General features: G+C 41.9%; 1 protein-coding gene across 2 annotated transcripts; it reads left to right on the top strand.

Annotated features, from left to right (window-relative positions):
* The first annotated feature begins 1,696 nt into the window (after positions 1–1,696).
* On the top strand, positions 1,697–18,929 carry postnb (periostin, osteoblast specific factor b). Of its 2 annotated transcripts, XM_015951373.3 has the most exons (22): positions 1,697–1,866; positions 2,392–2,490; positions 9,895–9,959; positions 10,097–10,254; positions 10,333–10,497; positions 10,575–10,721; positions 10,814–10,955; positions 12,606–12,818; positions 12,908–13,042; positions 14,017–14,165; positions 14,316–14,452; positions 14,622–14,752; positions 14,862–14,992; positions 15,071–15,173; positions 15,298–15,365; positions 15,555–15,600; positions 15,693–15,722; positions 15,940–16,209; positions 16,292–16,339; positions 16,944–17,000; positions 17,086–17,115; positions 18,337–18,929. In XM_015951373.3, exons 1-22 carry the CDS (start codon positions 1,748–1,750, stop codon positions 18,363–18,365), a joined length of 2,472 nt encoding a protein of 823 aa, XP_015806859.1. In that variant the 5' UTR covers positions 1,697–1,747; the 3' UTR covers positions 18,366–18,929. The 2 variants fall into 2 exon arrangements, with proteins under 2 accessions (XP_015806859.1, XP_015806860.1); XM_015951374.3 differs by lacking the exon at positions 17,086–17,115 and having other exon boundaries at positions 18,337–18,503.
* The last annotated feature ends 2,995 nt before the right edge of the window (positions 18,930–21,924 follow it).

Genomic DNA, 21,924 nt, shown 5'->3' with positions numbered 1-21,924 from the left:
GTTGATGTGTGCATTAAAGTAGTGGTTCAGGCTGAGTGTTCCAAAAGCCAACACTGCATTTATTATCACTGCAGGGATTTTATAAGTCATATTTTCATCCACATGCAAATGAGCTCTCAGTTTTTTTCCGGTCTGATTCGTGAGATTGGAAAAGTAAAGTGAATATTTTCCAGAGTGATTTTTTCTGTTATAAGTGGTTTTACAAGGTCTTAAGTTAGAGTCATATTAAGTTTGTTGCTTTTTAAAAGCCAGTAAATTGCTTTCCTGGCCACACATGAGGCATCTAGCTGAAGTCACAAGGTTTAACAACGAGCGCTGAGCCTCACTAATGCTGCTTTTGAGTAATAACTACAATAAATTCATGTTGTAAATAAAATGATGTAGTCTTTCAGAAAATACAGCAATGCATTATTGAGCCTTTCTGAGTGAAACTGTTATTTACAAAACTTTTTCAAAAGCTTGCTTATTAAATTCGTTCATCGCCAACTGAAACATCCCCCAGGGCCCCTTACAGAGAAAATTAAACTCGGAAATTAATGTCCAATTATATGCAGTCTAATTAAACTCAATTATCTTTTAATTCAATCTAATTATAATCTAGCTCAATCTAATTTATTCAAACTCTGTCCCATAACGGTTCGGTAATAGCCACATTGCCATAGTAAAATGGAGACCATTAATATTTATAAAATGCCAATTATTTAAGGTGTCCAGCTAAAAAACAAACATGTCATATAAATAATAAATATATTTTCACTCCTTTATCTCTGATTTATGAGTTGCTATTAGCTGCTGCTCGTCTGAGCTGTTGGTTTATTGTCCTTTCCTCTTTAACAGCTCTAGTGTTTTAAATTTCTCATACAGTATTTATGAGTTATTTTACAGACGGTCATTTCCTGTGATGGTTTCATCGCAGAAAATTTAACCGTGCAACGCAAAAGCAACACTTCTGCTCCAGAATGACGGCAATGAAAGTTTGTGCTGTATGTCTTTTAAAAATGTGGTTTGTGGAAGGACATTTAAAATGAAATCAGGTTAAAATGTAATTCATTTGGATTGCAGATACGTTTCCTTTTTGTTTGTTGTGTAGTTTTTGATTTTGTTTTATTTATTTTTTGTTGCTTTAGAGATGAAAGAGCAAATTAATTTTGTATCTTATCCCAAATCCTTTTAACCAGAATCAATGATCTTTCCTGCCACTAGAGGGAGTAAATGTTTCGTTAAAAATGCTCTTTCACAGCAGATATGACTTTCTTTGCTTTAAGACATTTTTTATTTGAAATCTCACCACAGAAAATTGCAAATTCAGTTCTGCACCTGAACAACTTTTCCTACTCTAACTATATATTTATTTTCCACATAATGCATTAAAAGTGGATTAAACATCATTACAACCAACATGAAAGAAAAGTAAGTAAGTAAGTAAGTAAAAGTTTATTTATATAGCGCCTTTCATAGATATAAATCACAACTGTTTTCAATTAACAGGGAATGACAAATTTTGGCACAATATCTTAAAAGGTATTTCTGGACATTTAATGTTAAATAATTCATTGACAGCAATTCATCATGCTAAAAGTGATGAAGTCCAGTAAAAAGTAAAGGAAATGTGGCATTTGGAGTAGCTTGGGTGGTGTGAGTATTTTAGCCATCCTCCTAGAGAGAAGGCTGAGACTTGTGCTATATAAACCCGGGCTGAGGCACTGCTCTCACTTCTCTGGGTTTGGAGGGGCTTCCAGGAGTGAGAATGAAGCTCCTTTGTGCAACTGCCTTTGCACTCTTTGTGCTTTCTGCTCTTGATTATGCTGATTCCTCAGCTTATGACAAAATAGTTAGCCACAGCCGCATTAGGGCAAGAAAAGAAGGGTAAGCTTCACAAAATTAAATGTTTTCTCTTTATTTTAGTTAAACATGCTTGAATTTATGATTCTAATACCTTATTTGATTAATACATGAGTTATTTGTTTTTTATTTTTTGCATTTCTACAGCTGTTCCTTATTTAGTGCCCATCAGTGTTTTATTGTTAAACTGCTAACTTTTGCTTTTCAGTTTGAGTAATTAAAAAATGTATTTTAATCAACATTCTATAAAATATAATTGAATGGCAATTATTCACAAGGAAAAATCTAACTAAAGAGGCAATTGAATCACAATTTAAAACTGCACAGCAGGATCAGATTTCATTATTCATATCAGACTGCCTTGCTTCAGAAGCAGCAGGGGTTGCTGCTAAATTATTATTCATTCCTGCCAGTTGGATATCTTAGCCAAATACGGCTTTTTCCTCATAGATTCATTTGTATGTGCATCATTTGGTTTTGAAAACTTCCTACAATTTTTTAGATGCTGATTAATTTTCTGGCCTTCTTTTCTGTAACAAATCTCATTAGACCCAACGTCTGTGCACTCCAGCAAGTCATGGGAACAAAGAAGAAATACTTTAGCACTTGTCGTAATTGGTACCACGGATCCATTTGTGGAAAGAAAGCGTAAGTTTCTCACTCCGTATATAAATATATATTATTTAAATAAAGTAAAATGTTTTAACTATAGCTTCAGTTATGTGTGCTTCTGAATGTTTTGTTTCTGTCTTTTGTTCCACGCTTTCTCCCCTCTTTTTAAGGGTCCTACTGGAAACTTGGATGTTTCCCCAGCACATAGACATCTGCTAAGTTACTCTGAATTACACTTGTGTGTAAAATGACATTTATGGAAGCAGCCCTGAGCTCTTCATCTTGAAGACAATCTTATTTGATCCCATAAACTCCAAAAGGGGGATTTCTAATGTTCGAAGCCTTGTCGTCATTGGGCGCCACAGCGGTGAACCACTGATTCCAGAATATGATGTGCCTGCAAAACGTTGAATGAATGGAAACATGTTCAGCTCAATCATTAAAACCCCCCTTTTTGGCTGTTATTCCAACTGGTTCAGCACTTTTGAATTTAAACGTGGAGCCAAGCCTGGCTTGTTTTTAGGCATCTCTGATTTGGTTTCTCCCTTTCATACACAATCTGACAACTATTCTGTAGATTTTTAAATATAATAAGGTTCAGACTAGTCAATACATTTTAGTGCAAGTTCAACTAGAATAGGTAAACCTATAAAATATTTCCACTTTAATTTAAATTATTAGATGAACAGACAAGCAGAGTACTTGGAATGTCTAGTTTACATTTGCTATGTCAGACTGATTATATTTCTCTCATTTATTGCCCAACATCCATCCATCCATCCATCCATCCATCCATCCATCCATCCATTTTCATCCACTTATCCGGAGTCGGGTCGCGGGGGCAGTAGCCTAAGGCGAGAGGCCCAGACTTCCCTCTCCCTAGCCACTTGGGCCAGCTCCTCTAGGGGAATCCCAAGGCATTCCCTGGCCAGGTGAGAGACATAATCCCTCCACCGTGTCCTGGGTCTACCTTTAGGTCTCTTCTCGCTTGGATGTGCCCGGAAAACCTCACCAGGGAGGCGTCCAGGAGGCATCCTGACCCGATGCCTGAGCCACCTCAACTGGCTCCTCTCGATGTGGAGGAGCAGCGGGTCTACTACGAGCCTGTCCCAAATGACCGAGCTTCTCACCCTATCTCTAAGGGAGAGCCCAGCCACTCTTCGGAGAAAACTCATTTTGGCTGCTTGTATCCGCAATCTCGTTCTTTCGGTCACTACCCAAAGCTCATGACCATAGGTGAGGGTAGGATCGTAGATCGACCAGTAAATCGAGAGCTTCGCCTTCTGACTCAGCTCTCTCTTCACCACAACAAACCAGTACAATCAGAATCAGAAAGAATTGTATTGCCAGCGCTCCAGCGAACCAGAGCATAGGAACTTGACTCCAGAGAACAGCCTGACCAAGATTACACACACACATATAGACAGGACAGATACAGGCAGACCACGAGAGCAGCCACAACGGCGCTCATTTCAATAGATGAAGAGGAGATTACATGAGGAGAGTTCGGGGAGGGAGAAAAAGGCATTAACAGAGTTACACCGGCAGGGTGTAGCTCTACTATGCAAAAAAAAAAAAAACACCTCAACATATAAGCACGAACATCACAGTTCACAACATGAGACCCGGTAGGTAGGCAGGGGGGGGCTGAGACCCTGGTTTCCTCAGCGGGAGCAGCCTGTGTGGTGCTTGGCCAACTGGATCCACAGGTGGGTGGGAGGTCATGGGAAAGCACAGAGCACAGTGAGTGCCTCCATCTTGATGACCTCGATGCAGAGACCACAATCTGAAGGCGGGGGGGGGGGGGGGGGGGGGTAGGTAGGGTTTTCACAGAATTTGTCTGCATTCCTTCCATCGTGGGGGTTTTTGCACGCAACTCCAAGGCTGCTCATGGCGTCAGATTGGATAACAGGACTTTGTTTGGGTCAGGCAGAGATCCTTTCCCCCTCTGCCTTAAAGTCTGTATTGATCATTCAAGTCCTCCAGTGAAGCCAATTCAGTGATTAAACACCTCCACACCGTCCGGTGACCCTCTCCGAGATGACATCCATTTTGCGCACTAACACTGGTAACGCAGCTAAGACATTGTCCAGCTGGCGATTCACCTCGAGTAATGTCCCAGTCTGTGAAGTCTCCACCTGGACGGTGCCGTCCATGGGTGCGAGTCGCCCTCCAATCGCTCCTGTCATCAATTTTTCGGAAAACCAGATATCCTCCCACTCCAATCAGAAGAAATCCAGTGATCATCAGGCCAAATATCCACATATCTTCGACGTTCTCAATGGACAGCTGAGAGAGACAGATGACATTCCACTTCTTCCAGGAATCGAGCATATATCCCGCTGCGTGTGTCCCGCGAGGGCAAGCCCGAGCCCCCTCCTCCGTTCTCATCGTAGAAAAAATCTTATCAATCATGTTGAATGACCAATTAATTAAATCCATTTCTGAAAAATAGTGATTTCCAGAGGAAATGCAGAGAAGCGCTCTGTAGGCAGATGGGACAGAAAGAGCCTTGGGAAAAAGATAAGATAAGGGAGCAAAGCAGAAGTGACTGTGCTCTGTGAGTGCCAGAAGAGAATGCCCACATCACTGCAGATGCAGCCCCAATCCACCTATCGATCTCACCCTTCAGTTTTCCCTCATGCGTGAACAAGACCCCGAGATACTTAAACTCCTCCACTTGGGGCAGGACCTCATCCCTGACCCGAAGGAGGCATTCTACCTTTTTCCGAATCAAGACCATGGTCTCAGATTTAGAGGAGCTGATTCTCATCCTAGCTGCTTCACACTTGGCTGCGGACAGCTCCAGCGAAAGCTGAAGATCACGTTCTGATGAAGCCAACAGGACCACATCATCTGCAAAAAGCAGAGACCTGATCCTCAGGCCACCAAAACGGATGCCCTCCACACCTTGGCTGCGCCTAGAAATCCTGTCCATAAAGGTTATGAACAGAATCGGTGACAAAGGGCAGCCTTGGCGTAGTCCAACTCTCACTGTGAACGAGCCCATCTTACTGCCGGCAATGCGGACCAAGCTCTGACACCAGGCATACAGAGACCTAACAACCCGTATCAGAGGGCCTGGTACCCTATACTCCCGGAGTACCCCCCACAGGGCCCCCAGAGGGACGTGGTCAGACACCTTCTCCAAATCCACAAAACACATGTAGACTGGTTGGGCAAATTCCCACACACCCTCCAGGATCCCCCTAAGGGTATAGAGCTGGTCCAGTGTTCCACGGCCAGGACGAAAACCACATTGCTCCTCCTGATTCTGAGGTTCAACAATCCGATGGACCCTCCTCTCCAGAACCCCTGAATAGACCTTACCAGGAAGGCTCAGGAGTGTGACCCCCTGTAGTTGGAACACACCCTGTGGCCCCCCCTTTTAAATAAGGGGATCACCACCCCGGTCTGCCAGTCCAGTAGGACTGCCCCCGATGTCCACGTGATATTGCTGAGCCGCGTCAGCCAACACAGCCCCACAACATCCAGAGCCTTAAGGAACGCCAGGCGGATCTTATCCACCCCTGGAGCCTTGCCACAGAGGAGCTTTTTAACCACCTCAGTGACCTCAGCACCAGAGATTTGAGAGGCCAACCCAAAGTCCCCAGTCTGTGCTTCCTCACTGAAAGACATTTCGGTGGGATTGAGGAGGTCTTCGAAGTATTCTGCCCACCGATCCACAATGTCCTGAGTAGAGGTCAGCAGCACACCATCCCCACTATAGATAGTGTTGGTAGTGCAGTGCTTTTCCCCCCTGAGGCGCCGGACGGTGGACCAGAATCTCCTCGAATGGAAGTCTTGCTCCATGGTCTCACCGAACTTCTCCCATGCCTAGATTTTTGCCTTGGCGACCACCCGAGCCATGTTCTTCTTGGACTGCCGGTACCCGTCAGCTACCTTTGGAGTCCCACAGGCCAAAAAGACCTGATAGGACTCTTTTTTCAGCTTACCTCTGGAGTCCCGCAGGCCAAAAAGACCTGATAGGACTCTTTTTTCAGATTGACAGCATCACTAACCGCCGGTGTTCACCAGCGGGTTCGGGGGTTGCCACCACGAAAGGCCTGGGACCACAGCTCCGGTCGGCCACCTCAACAATGGAGGCACGGAACAGGGTCCATTCAGACTCAATGTCCCCCGCCTCCCCCGGAACATTTTGGAAGTTCTGTTGGAGGGGGTAATTGAAGCTCCTTCTGACAGGAGACTCTGCCAGACATTCCCAGCAGACCCTCGCGATATGTTTGGGCCTGCCTGGTCTGACCGGCATCCTCCCCCACCATCTGAGCCAACTCACCACCAGGTAGTGGTCAGTTGACAGCGCCGCCCCTCTCTTCCCCTGAGTGTCCAAGACATGCGGCCGCAGTTCAGATGAAACAACAACAAATTCGATCATCGAGCTGCGGCCTAAGGTATCCTGGTGCCAAGAGCACATATGGACACCTTTATGTCTGAACATGGTGTTCATTATGGACAATCCACGACTGGCACAGAGGTCCAATAACAAAACACCACTCAAATTCAGATTGGGGGGGTTGTTCCTCCCAACCACACCTCTCCAGGTCTCACCGTTGTTGCCCACGTGAGCGTTAAAGTCCCCCAGCAGAGCGAGGGAGTCACCGGATGGAGAACTCTGCAGCACCTCCTCCAAGGTCTCCAAAAAAGGTGGGTAGACTGAACTGTAGTTTGGTGCATAAGCACAGACTACAGTCAGAACCCATCCCCCCACACTTAGGCGGAGGGAGGCTACCTTCTCATTCACTGGGGTAAACCCCAACGTACAGGCATCAAGATGGGGGCAACTAGTATGCCCACCCCTGCTCGGCGCCTCTCAGTAGGAGCAACTCCAGAGTGGTAGAAAGTCCAGCCCTTCTCAGGGAAACTGATTCCAGAGCCAGAGCCATGCGTTGAGGTGAGTCCGACTATACCTAGTCGGAACCTCTCAACCTCACACACCAACTCAGGCTCCTTCCCCACCAGAGAGGTGGCATTCCATATGCCAAGAGCCAGCTTCTGTAGCCGAGGATCAGACCGCCAAGGGTCCTGCCCTCGACTACCACCCGTCACACACTGCACCCGACCCCTTTGGCCCCTCCCACGAGTGGTGAGCCCATGGGAAGGGGGACCCATGTTTCCTCTTCGGGCTGTACCCGGCCAGGCTCCATGTATGAAAGCCCGGCAACCAGGCACTCGACCAACGTGCCCCACCTCCAGACCTGGCTCCAGAGGGGGGCCCCAGTGACCCACGTCCAGGCGAGGGAACACGGTTATCATTTATATAATTCATTCATTCATAAGAGGTCTTCGGGCTGCTCTTTGTCTGATCACTCATCTAGGACCTGTTTGCCATGGGTGACCCTACCAGAGGCCGAAAGCCTCAGACAACTTAGCTCCTAGAATCATTGAGACACTCAAACCCCTCCACCACGGTAAGGTGGCAGCCCAGGGAGACGCAACATTTCTATTTTAAAAGTAATAGGAGTCCTAACTTTCAAGGTCCCTAAAGAATAAATTATGATTTTACAGATAAAATGTTCTTTTAGCACAATAAATGCATAGATTACAACATACGTTTTATTGTTGGAGAATGCCTGTACATAGTTATAAAGTTATAACACTAATAACTTGGATCGGATAACTGAAAACTTTTTTCTCTCCAAATGCAGGTCGTTATATATTTTAAAAGCTACTTTTTGATCAGTTCAGGTTGCTGCCAGGTCAGTCAAGACAGGAAACCTTTTCATATTGTTCCAACAGGGTCTAACTTAATGCAGCAGCCAAAATTTTTGACAACTCTCTGAGGGAACATTTCTGCTTCCAATGCAGGTCTGAGTCCAAGAAAACTTTAACTTTCAGACGACCCTTTGGCGAGGATTAAAACTCTGTACATTACAAACACGATACTTCACACAAAGTTATCAAAATTTCTTGTGCTCTTAAAGATAATGATGGTCAAAAGTTGAACAAAACAAAGGAGATGATTTTAGACTTCGGAAGAAACAGGGTGGAGTCAAACACTGTTTCTCGTGAGCTCATCCCAGGCTGTGGAACTCCATTCAACCTTGATTCAAGTACAGCTGTTTTATGCATGCAGTTAGCCAAGACCCTGCAGCGGAGGTCTGTGCACTGTCAGAAACACTGAACACATGAAAATTATTATTTAAAAAAAAACTGAAAAAAAAGCAAGCCTTAGTAAACCTTCAAAGTCTTAACTCTTGATGGTTTCAAAGCCTGGATTTTTAGGTATGACACACAAATGAGGTTCTATCTTGGAATATACTAGATTTTTCACAAACATTTTTTATGAAATACAATTAAAAAATGACTTTAAATAAGTCATTTTTATATGAATTCAATTGCAGCTTTCTACTACAATAAGAAAGCATGCTGGTATGCAGATTTGACATACTGTACTTGGTATAGTCTTAAACCTTAGCACGTTTTACATGTTATGCATCAATTTACATTTTACAAGGTCTATTTTTTCATTTAGCTAATTAAAAAAAGCAAAGACACAATGATGTTCCTAATGTTCCCAGTGTTCACCCTAACTGTGTTTTTGCTATAAGCTGGAACAGACACAATTTAAAACTGGGTAATATGACCTAATGAACTCTGCTGCCAACTAGGAACATATGGTACTCTTTACCCTTAATACCCACATCAATGGTTTCCTTTATGTCTTGTGGTGTTTTTTTAGTTTAATATCCACGAGTTATTTAGAACTAGATGCACATCTCCACAAGTGTAGTTTTCCCATTGATAGAGTCACTGTTGTAGTTCCAACGGGACCAAACATGCTGACACAAGTTGTGTTTTTATTTCACAGCTGCACTTTGAATTTTACAATTCTCTTCAGGCTGTATGGTGTCAGGCAAAACAAGGGGGAAGACACAGTCATCACTTGCTTCTCTGCCAGTAAAAAAAAAAAAAAAAAACAACCATTTCTTTATTGTGTTTAATTAGCTTATCTGTATTAAAACGTTTATTCCAAACTGTAAAACACTGCAGTAAAGATGTTTTTAGCACAAGTGTTCTCTGAAAGCATATCAAAACTCATGTTTGTTGTGTTAAGTAAACACTTTCTGAAGAACATATTTGCAGTTGGTCAAATGCCAAGAAAAGACCAAACCAGTTAGCTTCAAAGAGAAAGTCCTGGCTACAAGATGTACTACTGTATTGGTAGCATAAACCTCAAAATACCCTTTCCATTAGGTTTAGGCTCAAACTGCTGGATCACATGGTCTTTTGGAACAACCCACAAGGTAATACGTTACATCTGGATACATAAAAGTCTTTTCACCAACACCAAATGATGACTCAAACAAAAACATATCAGCCATGACAAAAGCCAAATTTATTTCAAAACTCAAATGGAAAAGATCTTGGTATATGGTTTCAAAGGAATTGCAGAATCTATGTTTTGTGTTTTGTCTGCAGGACTGTGCTTTATGAGTGCTGCCCAGGGTACATGAAGCTTGATGGCATGCTCGGTTGTCCTGCAGGTACAGTGCAATGTCTAACTTTTTGTGTCAAAGTTACAAGAAGCTAAATCCTACAGCTGTCAGTCAGATGTGTGACACATAGTGTAATAACATTTTGTTAGCCCGTGTTTCAAGTTTTTTGTTTATTCCTATTTAAGTTGCTCCAATTGACCACGTTTATGGAAGTTTGGGTCTCGTGTCTGCCACTTCAACCCAAAACTATGCCGACATTTCAAAGCTAAAATCTGAGATCGAGGGGCCGGGATCTTTTACTTTCTTTGCTCCTAGCAATGACGCATGGGACAAGTTGGACTCAGTAAGTCAAGATAAAACAAAACTTTCTGTAACTACTTTGTCAGTCAGATTTTAAACTTTTATACTTCTCATCTTACAGGAAGTGAGGGCTGCACTGGTCAGCAACGTCAACATCGAACTGTTCAATGCTATGCATTATCACATGGTTAACAAACGCCTCTTGACCAAAGATTTAAAGAATGGACTGAAAGTAACTTCTATGTACAATGACCTAGGTCTCCATATCAATCATTATTCCAATGGGGTGAGTACATCTGAGCCGTTAGTTGAATAAACAATAACTTTTTAAGACAGCGGCGATAAAATGTATGTAATGTGCAGGTGGTGACTGTGAACTGTGCAAGGATTATCTATGGCAATCAGGTTGCCACCAATGGCGTTGTGCATGTCATCGACCGTGTCATCACCAGTGTTGGAAACACCATTAAGGATGTCATTGAAGTCAATGAAGACTTGTCAACTCTGAGTGTAAGTGTACAGAAGGCAAATGTATTCATTTTTACTTTTTAATGTTTGCTGAATTCCATAAAAATGACTTTCATTGTGAAACCATCTTTTAGGATATGGCTCTAAGCGCTGAACTGCTTGATAAACTTGGTCAGCAAGGACACTTCACTCTCTTTGCTCCCACCAATGATGCCTTTGATAAGATTGATGGTGAAGTAATGGAAAGACTTTTAAGAGACAAAGACGTTCTCAAAGGTGAATGCAATTACTCTTCACAAGTTTCTGCATCTAAAGAGCCAAATGCAATAAGTTCATACTTTTGTCATTATTCCACCTCACAGAATGACTTGGGAGCCTAACATTCCTTTAAATTTAAATAACAAAGACATATATTTGAATTCTCGAGTTTAAGAATTAGCATTTTTCTACTCCTTCAATTTTGAATGTATGTATGTAAGACAGAACTTAATTTTGATTTGAAATGTGTGTGTGTGTGTGTGTGTGTGTGTGTGTGTGTGTGTGTGCGGGGGGGGGGGGAGTAATGCAAAATGTACATGTAATTTTGTAATGTTTGTCCCATTTAAATACTCCTTTCAGTAAAAAAATAAGTAGAAGTAATTAATTATTTTGATTTTAGAAAACCTTAGAGGCTAATTACCTCACAGGCATTTAGATTGGAGGTTCTGGAAAAAATGGATTAACATCCCATTCGAGATTCTTATTTATAAAGATTATGAATTGATCTGAAATTTCCAAGTTTTGTTACCTGAGAAGGGATTTTCCAAACCTTTCCTTGCTTTTTCACTCTCGTACTGTTTATCAGTCAGTGTGTTCCATAACCATATACAACTCTACTAAATTAATAGCTAAATTTACCCTTATTATCGCATTGTTACAAGGGTCACCTGTGAATCCTCTGCCTCTCTACCGACATCTCTATCTGGGCAGTCTGCTTCTCTCACCTGACTAAATTACATCCTAGCAAGGGCACCCCCAAGGGGTAGCCAGGTGTGGCCATGGCCACCCCTAGAAAACTGCTGCCCCCACCCCAGGAAAAGGCAGTGTTAACAAATCCTATTAATGTTCAGTCAAACCATATATTGATATTTTTTAATTCAAGACATAATTGTAAAACAAAATTAAAGTATTACAATTAATGAACAAAGAAATAATCAGAATAAAAAAAATACATATGTTTCTGCTGCTCACTAGTTAAAAAAAGTTTTTAATCACCATAGTTTTTATTTTGATTTTTTTGTGACCACAGCAACAGGTGAATTAACCTAATAAAAATTCATTTATAAATAAAATTTGGGATAACATTTTAAATAACTGACATGTATTTTTCAAAAATGTTTGTGTTTGTAAAATTTTAGTTTAATGTTTTGGATATGTTCTGTTATTTTAATAAAAAACAAATAAAGGCGCAATGCAGTACATCGCCACAGACTAAATTCAACCAGAGTTACCACAAGGTCCAACTTGGTGTGCCAAACCAAAAATTTCTTTGGCCGCATCTGGCCACCCCTATTGAAATTTTCTGGAGGCACCCCTGCATCCTAGACTGAGAGCTTGGAAAACCAGTCAACAGTTTCATCAAATTTATTTTGTACAAGTACTAAGTAGCAGAAGGAAGCTATCTCATCGAGCAGCTGGTTCCTGCAAAGGTTCTTTTTCATGCTGGTCTATGAACTCGTAACCGTTTTGCTCAAAGTTAAACACAACGTGTTGAATCAATTCACACAAAACCCTATGGAAACCAAAGAAGTCCTGCAGGTTTTACAGGCAGTATTTCTTCAGCTGCAGAAATACAGAAAAAAATACATATGACCATAAATACATCAAATAAGGATTTAAATGCACAGCTTTACCGCATACCAACTTAAAAACGTCATCTTGTTTCAGCTCTCCTGAATTACCACTTGCTGGACTCGGTCCAGTGCTCTGAGGCCATCATGGCTGGAACTTCTTATGAGACCCTGGAAGGAAACAATATCGAAATCGGCTGTGATGGAGAAAGTCTGACAGTTAATGGCATCAAAATGGTGCTTAAAAAGGATATTGTCACTTCTAATGGTGTCATCCATCTCATTGACCAAGTGCTCATGCCAGACTCAGGTTAGACTCCTATTTACCATGCTGATCATACAAAGTTGTAATATTTTGTTCATGTTTTAACTGTTTGTGAATTATGTTTCGCCTTTAAGCTAAACAGGTGATGGATCTGTTGGGAGGCTCACTGTCAACCTTTGGTGACATGGTAGCCGAGCTTGGCATTACCACTGAAATGATGGCAGATGCTGAGTACACTTTGCTGGCCCCGCTGAATGCTGCCTTCACTGGTGAGTCACATGCAGCTTGTTTTATCATGTATTCACCTCTGTTTTCCACTCAGCAGGCGGTGGAAAGTAAATGTTGGCTTGTCCTCAATCAAATGCAGTCTGGAGTGGAGCAATGTGCATTTTCTATTTTTTTCCCCCATGAATACGAGAGATAGCTCTGTAGATTTACTAGACATGGTGAATTACAAAATGTTTTATGTTTTAGTCAGTCTTGCTGGATTCAGTGGTAATCAGTAAAATGAAATTGATCGATACACTTTCAATGGTTTACACAGCCAACATCATAAATTGCAAGTTAAGCACACAACTACAACATATTGTGCTGGTAACAGAAAATAAATGATAAAATCTGGTAAACTGGTGCCCACTTATAAGTATCCATAGTTGTGATTGGTTAAAGCCCATACTTTAACGAACTGTATTTCAACAAATAAATTGTGTTTCTCAAATAATCTCATTTATTGGGCTTGAAAACAGTCTTGAGTCAGAAAAGGGTAGAATGCCTTTTCTGGGTCAGAGACAAGTTCCTGCCTCAAGTGGAGGGGTATCTTGGGGTCTTGTTCGCAAGTGAGGATGAGATGGATGGGGAGATTAATAGGCAGATTGGTGCTGCGACTGTGACCCTTTTCACACAAAACCTAAAATTATGTTTTCCCGATTGAAAAAAAAGTGGTCGGGGAGAGGGAAGTCCCGGACTATTTGGTTAGGCTGCTGTCCCCGCAACCCGACCTCGGAAAAACAAAAGATGGATGGATGTATGAATGGAAAACAGAACAAAATATGTTCGTAGTGTGGTATTATGTCTAATGACAAATAGCTGCTATGTACATTATTAACACAAGGTGAAGAAAAAGAAAGACAAATTTTGACAACAAAAAGCTAAGGTACACCTTTTTAATTGTTGATGCCTGAGTAAATGTCCCACAGGTAAATAATTATGCGGGAAGATGAAAATAAGTTCTTCCTTTTTTCAGATGAAGTCATGTCAATGGATCAAAGGGACCTCAAGATTATTCTGGAGAACCACGTCATTAAGAGTAGGTTTGGCCTGGGAAAACTGTACAATGGCCAGAGGCTGGAGACAATTGGAGGAAAATATCTCAGGGTCTTCATTTACCGCACGGTGCGTCATCGTCTGTAAAGCTGTACCCGAAATTAAGACCGTGTGCCACAAACTGGCATAAGACACATTCTTCCTGTCATTTTCACATTAGCTATAATGTATTCAATGAAATGCTTGAGTCTGTTTGTAACATGTGGATTCTGACTGCAGGCTGTGTGCATTGAGAATTCCTGCCTGATAAGAGGCAGTAAAGAAGGAAGCAACGGAGCCCTTCATCTCATGAGGACAATGCTGAAATCAGCAGAAAAAACTATGTTTGAAATTCTGACGGAACGTGGAGGTTTCAGGTAAGTAGTGGACAATGTTGATGATAAATTTTACTTGGGTTAAATGTGAAATCGTAAGTCTAATCGGATCCACATGACACATAGGGAGTGATTAAGAGGCTTCGGTGAAATCTGTTAGGCCTTGGTGCTTTCCATAACCACCGAGTGTTTTTCCTTCTTTTTGTTTCAGTGTATTTTTGTCTCTAATGGAAGCTGCCGGGTTGACGGACCTGCTCAAACAAGAAGGAGATTTCACTCTGTTTGCCCCAAGCAACAAGGCTTTTTCAGTTCTAAGTGACAGAGATGTTGCCTTATTGAAAAGTAGGTCTACCTCACTCTCTTTGTGTCATAAAGTTTTTCAGGTACGTGACTAGTTGAAAAAAGTATGCCAGTTAATTAATAATCATGTGTTTGCCATTGTTTGTTTCAGGTAACCCGAATGCCCTCAAAACCATCCTTTTGTATCACTTCAGTAATGGTGTTGTCATCGGGGGCGGTTTGGAGTCTGGAGTGACAAATCTTGTCAAGTCCCTCCAGGGCAGCAAAGTTCACATGAAACTTGTGGGTATTCACAAACTTGTGGTTATTTACAGACTTGGGCATTCACACCTCATTTGTTCATTCATTCGTTTACTTCAGGCAAACAGCACAGTGAAGGTGAATTCAGTTCAACTCCAAGAAGCCGATATTATGGCCACAAATGGTGCCATTCACGTTGTCGACCAAGTTTTGTACCCCGAAGGTTAAAATTTCCTTCATTCAACCTTTTGCATTTACTTCCAGGTTTAAATCTGTCGAGACATGACCTTGAATTTGTAACCGCAGTAAAAACCTAAATGCTGTCAACGCCCTGTGCTCTCTTCCAGACATCCCTGTGGGGAACCAGGATCTTCTCGCATTACTGAGGAGGCTCATTTCTTATATACAAATTAAGGTGAATTACCTTTTCATCACAATTTCAGACTTCATGAAGTATGAGGTGTTGATTTTTGTAATTATGAAGCATGTTGTTTTCTTAAATGCATCAGTAGGGTATACATTTTGTTGGTAATTTCCCAAATGTTCTCACATTATGAGGCTAAATGTAACACATTCTCTGCTTAACAAAGTTGTATGTTTGCAGTTTGTTCAAGGATACAGGTATGAGGAAATACCGCTTACATTTATGAGTAAGTAGTGATATTTGTTTGCTTTTCATTTGCAACATAAGTACTACTTTTAAACAATCTGTCTTGTATTTACTTGCTTTCTTGTTTCTTAGAGAAGATCATCACACGTGTTGTCGATAGAGGTAATCGTGCTTGCATGTAATGATCATAAATACGATGAACACATTTTAATGAGACGCTTGCATGCACAATATTTAGAAAAAATGTTTCTGAGAAGTCAGAATGATGGTAATTCTTGCAAATATATTTCTTATACCAAAGGAAATTACAATCAAAACAATTTTTAATTGTTGATGTCACACATTTGTACAAATTTGAATTTCCTCTTTACTTTGACAGGTCCTAGTGTATCCAAGGTCACAAGGATCGTTGAAGGCCAACCATCTGTCACCAAGGTTACCAGGGTCGTTGAAGGTGAACCCTCCTTCACCAAGGTTACCAGGGTTGTTGGAGGTGAACCCTCCTTCACCAAGGTGACCAGGGTCATTGAAGGTGAACCCTCCTTCACCAAGGTTACCAGGGTCGTTGAAGGCGAGCCCTCCTTCACCAAGGTTACCCGGGTCGTTGAAGGCGAGCCCTCCTTCACCAAGGTTACCAGGGTTGTCTCAGGTGAATATTCATCCTTTAAAATCTGTCCAAAATCCTCACAAAACTAACCATGCCAGTAATTCATGAATGCTTTTTGTTTCAGGACCTCAATCTTCAGTGAGAACTGGCACCACAAACATCGCCCTGGAGGGTAAATGCACATAAAAGCACACATCCAAGGGTGTTAATTGACAGTCTTAGATATGGATGTCCGGATCTCCTTTAGGACATTTGTGCGTGTACAGGCAAATTATCCAAAGAGGCCTGATAAGGATGTCATTAAGGAGTGTTCTCATCCATTGCCAAGGACACATCACTCCCTCACCTGTTTGGTCTCTTACCATCTGGCAAATATTACAGAGCAACATGCTGATTAACTCTTTTTAATCTACTGCTGTTTTTTTCCATCCTGCTACCCTATCACTTCACTTGAACATAGTAGAACATTACTTTTCAAAACTTTTTTATATACCTCCTTTTAGACTTTATTCCATCCGGTGCAGTCTACCAAATTTGCATTATAGATAGTATATTCTGTTTCTTTTATTTAGTATTGTTTATTATTAGAATTGATTGCATCTTGTTTATTCCTGCTATCTTAAAGAATAGTCACATTGCTTTTCAAAATACCATATATAATTGCAATGCTTATATGGTATGATGCATGGTACTATGGGCATCTTTAGTGTCGATGAATGATTGCTTTGAAACGTAAGAATCACAGGTTCTCAGAAAATGTTTTTGTTTTTCATCAGGAATTGACATTACAAAATTTGAAGGGGATGAGGAGCGATTTACCCGATTGGTCCAAAGTGAGTTTACTCTTTTTTATTTAAGCAGCTCATTTCTGTTGTTGCACATTAACATGTGGTATGTGTGTTTGTTTACTTCTTATAGAAGGAAGGAATAAACCCCGAAGAGTTTTAGGTAAACAGAGACAAAGAGAAAAGACGGGAAACAAATCAGCAAGTTGAAACATTTAGCCTGATTTTATAGAATAAATACAATTGTGTTTGAGCAGATTGTGGCTGTCAGTTCAAGTGTGTGTCTGCATCCATTTGGCATACGCTCTGTCCTGCATCATGTTTGTTCTGTACCCCATCCATAATTTAAGTGGAATAGTTTGATCTTTTGGGAAATTTCTCAAAACCGCCTATAGTCTGGCTGAAAGTTAAGAGGAGAAGATTGATTCAACTTGTATCGGTGTGCATATAAAACATGCAATAAAGAGAAAGAGAGAGAGAGAGAGAGAGAGAGAGAGAGAGAGAGAGAGAGAGAGAGAGAGAGAGAGAGAGATGGGGGGGCTGTTTGCTTAGTTTTGTTCATTTTTTTCTCCTAGAAACTTTGCAAATGACCCATTTTTATCTTGTTAGTTTAATCATAGACAAATTATTTCACCAGGAATTAAGGAACTAAGTGCTGGAAAAGGCCTGAGTCAGGCTGATCAGCTTTCTGGATCTCCATTTGACCCCTGGTACCCTTAGTGGGGAAAAAAACCAACTCAAGGGTTCTAACTGAGAAGCAATCCAGCCCATAACCTCCTCTAAACCCCCAAATATTTTGTTTTTACACTTCATAAGTTATATAAACATTAATGGCTAAAGTTTGGAGTTACTGGTCAGCGTGTGTGATTGTGTTTGTACAGGCTGGCTGGGCTGATTCATTCACTTTCCAGTTTTTGAGCTCAGTTAAGGGAGTCGACGGCTGAATCATATTTTCCAAAGCAGACGCATGGATAGCATCAGTCTTCTCTTCTAACATACAGCAGGGAAGCACATGAGTATATTTCCCAAAAAAGTCAAACAATTCCTTCATGTCGGCTGCAGCCTCATGTCAGTTCATTTCACCGTGCTTGCTGCTGCGACGCTCACATAAATGTTAGGCTGACTTTTACTATGCCTCTCCAGCTGCAGCAGTTCACTGAACATTTTCATGAGGTCCATCTCTCTAGCATCCACATTGACTCAGAGGTTCTGTGGGGGCAGTCGTCACTCCCACCCTCTGCTGAGCTGAGGTTGGCGCTGTTGCCATGTGGAGAGAGATGAGATCAGAGCGCATAGACCTTCCAAGCTTTAATACTGTTCATACTTCACTTTCAGACGATGATCAGTTCAGTTTAATTGACTTTTACTATTGTTTATCTCTCAGATGCTAACAGGAGGAGAGGGCAGAACTGAGCATGGACAGATGAGAAGATCTTCCAGGAAAAGAAGACAAACTGAGGGTTTGAAACCGATGTCAAACAGCAGATAAAAGTGTCAGTTCCTAAATGTGGCTGCCAAAGCTGATGAAAAGAAGAAGTCTTGTGATAAACACACAAACTTAATGGTGCTTTTACTGTATACTGTATACATCTTAAAACTTTCCTAATTCATTATAAAAAGTTGAAACGGATTTAATTTTTCCTTGAATCTGAAAATGCAGAAAGCGAGAGCAGCAAGCATTTCAAGTTGTTCCAATTTCTATAGAAACATCAGATTTCTAATCATTTTATGGCTTTGATCAAGATGATTGTTAGAGTCAGCAGATTTTACGAGCTGTCTGGGAAGAAATTAATACTAAATTAGAAGCAATCACTTTTCTTTTCCTTGCTGTTATTTTAGTTCACTGGCTTTAAGTTGTTGTATCTGTGTGTACATTTCTTCAGCTGCTTTTATTTTGGAACAATGTAACCAAACCCAGGCATTCCTCTTTCTATTTCCCAAACTTTCAGCAATAAAGTGCTTTTGTGTAGATATCTATGTTAGGATGTACGGTCGTTTTTATGTCCTTGCAAAGTTCTCAAGTTGTACGGATTACTTCATACTGTTCAAATGTTTTAGATCGAATCTAAATATTGTCTTAAATTTGTGTTTCTGAGCACCAGGTGTTATAATAGTAAATGTCTGAGTCGTTCTGTTTAGTGGAACATTAATCTGTTTGTAAGTTTAAGAGGCTGACCTGAGTCGACCTGTGGAAGAACGTGCAAAACAGAAATCCAGCTGGACTCGAGGAAAACGTGTATCTTCATACAGTTCAACCAATAAAACATCCAAAACTCAAAAACTATTGGAATTTTAATTTGGCGTTAATACAATCAAACATTTACAATTTACTATTTTAAATGAGCAGGTTCACTAAGAAACCAATTTTTTGTATTATTTCTGACAATAATCGGTCACTCTGAGTTTTTCACGCTGGCTGAACGTGAAAGCGGTCTTCTACACCTTTCGCCTGCATTAGCTTCTGATGTGAGAAGCCTGACAGATCTACGTCACACGTCACTTAACATTCATGGACTCATCCATCATGACTCACAACGGGGAAGAGCAGAGAACGTTTCGACTAGTAAAAGCTAATTGCATAAGCAACTCCACATTACAGCAGAACTCCTTCAAACTTTTTTGTGGATAAAACACCAACATTGCCAAGCAAATAATCATTGGACAACAGGTATATTTAAGTCAATAGTCTCTTTTATAAACAATGCCAGCAATTAGCCACAAAGCTGAGTATCAGAGAGCCTTTGGTCGTAGTGGTCATATCATGGTGATAATGTGGCACAATTGTGTTCTTTTTACAAAATAATACACAGTATAGCAGTATAAAGGGGTATAGGGGTGGTCTTTGCGCCGTCACAGACTTCCTTTTAACTTGGACATAACTTGCTTTGTATTGTAATTGAACCCGCGCTCCTTAAAGTGACAGCGTGTATTTTTATTTATTTATTTTTTTACCGTGTCTTGTCTGGCTGTGAAGCAAGCAGAATTGATGTCTGAATGCTGGTGACAAGCCTTACAGATTTATTCTCAGGTGGAGCATCAAAGCGTTTGCTTTTAATGTCACGCCTGATACTTAAAACTTTATTGTTATTGTTGTTGAATGCTTTGTAATTCCGACCAGACACGGAGACAGAGGTGAAAGAGAAAGGAAAAGAAAAGGTGGGGAGAGGGGGGGGGGGGGGGGGGGGTTCCACAAAAATAAACAATAATGAACAAGAGTCTGCTTCTAGACCTGCAGAAAAAAAGACAAAAAAAAAACAAAGGGACACAAAAAAAGGGACACAACAACAATACAACAAGATCTACCTATCACTGCGTCAACTTGATGAAAAGAAAAAAAATATATATATATATAATCAACATTGCTTAACTGAAGAATCACGATAGTAAATCACAACGCATTAAGTGCCCACCATAGTCTTAAGACCTGTGTTTAACGTGCCCAAGCCCATACTTTTGAGAGCACCATGTGAGCACCTGTGTGTGTACACGCGCTTGTTTATTTAAGGTTTTTCTATAGGAGCGCCCAACAGAGAGTGTGAGAGACCACAGATCCGCCCCCAAAGATGCGCAGGAGACGGGGGGAGCTCCAAGTCCCAGAGATCCAGGCGCTGCCCCAGAATGCAGGAACTCCAAAGAGACTGCAACCAGGAAGGCCCCCGCCCCCCTTGAGAGGCACAGAGGATCGCCCCGGGGGGCCACAACCAGCAGCCGGCAGAGTCCCTGGAGATATCAGCGGCAAGCCCACAGGCCCGCCCGCAGCCTCCCACCCCCTAGCCGGCCGAGCCCGGGACCCAGCGACCCGGGACCCAGGGGCGACCACCCCCGCCGGGGATCCAGCAGAGCACAGGGACCCAGACCCCACCAGGCAGCCACCGGGATCTAACAGGCAGATGCCAAAATCTTAAACCCCCAGACCCGGTTGCCACGAACACTCAGGCAGACCAAGGCACAAGCCCCCACACCAGGTGTGGCAGGGGGAGGGGGGACAGAGATCTATATCATCAAGAGAAGTTCCAGGAGAGGGGAGGACCCAAAGGCCCCACCTGACATATACAGTCATACACAAACACAGTCACACGCTCCCTCCCTCATGCTCACACATGCACATACAACCCCAGCGTGTATTTTTCTGGCGATGGGGGGCAATAGATTCTTAAATCGTTACAAGCTAACAGTAATTTGTGTTGGAATAAGACCAACGGATGCCCATTAGGGCCAAATAGCCCTGGGGAGTGCAAGCTTGAGCAAAATAACAAGCACATCAGACTCCCTTTCATTTACAAGAGGTAAATGCTAGAGGTGGGAAAAATGACCGATTCTAAGATGCATCGCGATTCAGCCGTGCATGATTCCACATCGGTGCAGCAACGTGACATAATGAGATTTTCTACCTATGTCTATGTCGGGGGTCGGCAACCCGCGGCTCTGGAGCCGCATGCGGCTCTTCCATCCATCTGATGCGGCTCTCTGTGCTTGTAAAATAATGAATGGATATTTAAATAAAATGCTTTATGTTTTACTGCATTAATTTTACATCTGTATGCCAATTCTAAATGTAAAGATTGTCTGCGTAAACCTGAACAGTTCGAAACTGGTCTTACTGTGAGACCAGGTTGATGCGTCACGCTTGTGCGTAATCATAGGCGCATTCTGAGCTGACGAGGATGTGAGATTCTGGGACTCTCCTCAGACGGCTCCTGGATGTGTTGCCACATCGGAGACAGGAACAAGCGCTATTCAGCCAAAGTTTCATAATCAGGGAACATTTTCTAAGTGACAAGTCTCGTTTCAGTCGGAGGAATCTTCCTGCATGCGCTCTGGTTCTGCGACGTGCTCCAAGCCCCTCTCCACATCTTCAGCTCGCTGTTGATCTTAAGTAGTACACGCTGACAGTGAGCTGCGCTGAGCAGTGTCCAGCTCAGATGTTCAGATGGGAATCATTTCTTGAGTGATTTAGCTACATCTGCGATGT

The sequence above is a fragment of the Nothobranchius furzeri genome, chromosome 13 (assembly GCF_043380555.1).
Source record: "Nothobranchius furzeri strain GRZ-AD chromosome 13, NfurGRZ-RIMD1, whole genome shotgun sequence".
Lineage (NCBI taxonomy): Eukaryota > Metazoa > Chordata > Actinopteri > Cyprinodontiformes > Nothobranchiidae > Nothobranchius > Nothobranchius furzeri.
The sequence above is the reverse complement of the archived record's forward strand: the minus strand, read 5'-3'. Positions and strand labels throughout refer to the sequence as shown.

Excerpts from the sequence above, each read along its gene's own strand:
- postnb (XM_015951373.3), top strand. The coding sequence starts at position 1,748 with ATGAAGCTCCTTTGTGCAACTGCCTTTGCACTCTTTGTGCTTTCTGCT. Across the intron at positions 10,255-10,332 it reads CATGGGACAAGTTGGACTCA|GAAGTGAGGGCTGCACTGGT; the intron begins GTAAGTCAAGAT and ends CTCATCTTACAG. Across the intron at positions 13,043-14,016 it reads GCTGAATGCTGCCTTCACTG|ATGAAGTCATGTCAATGGAT; the intron begins GTGAGTCACATG and ends TCCTTTTTTCAG.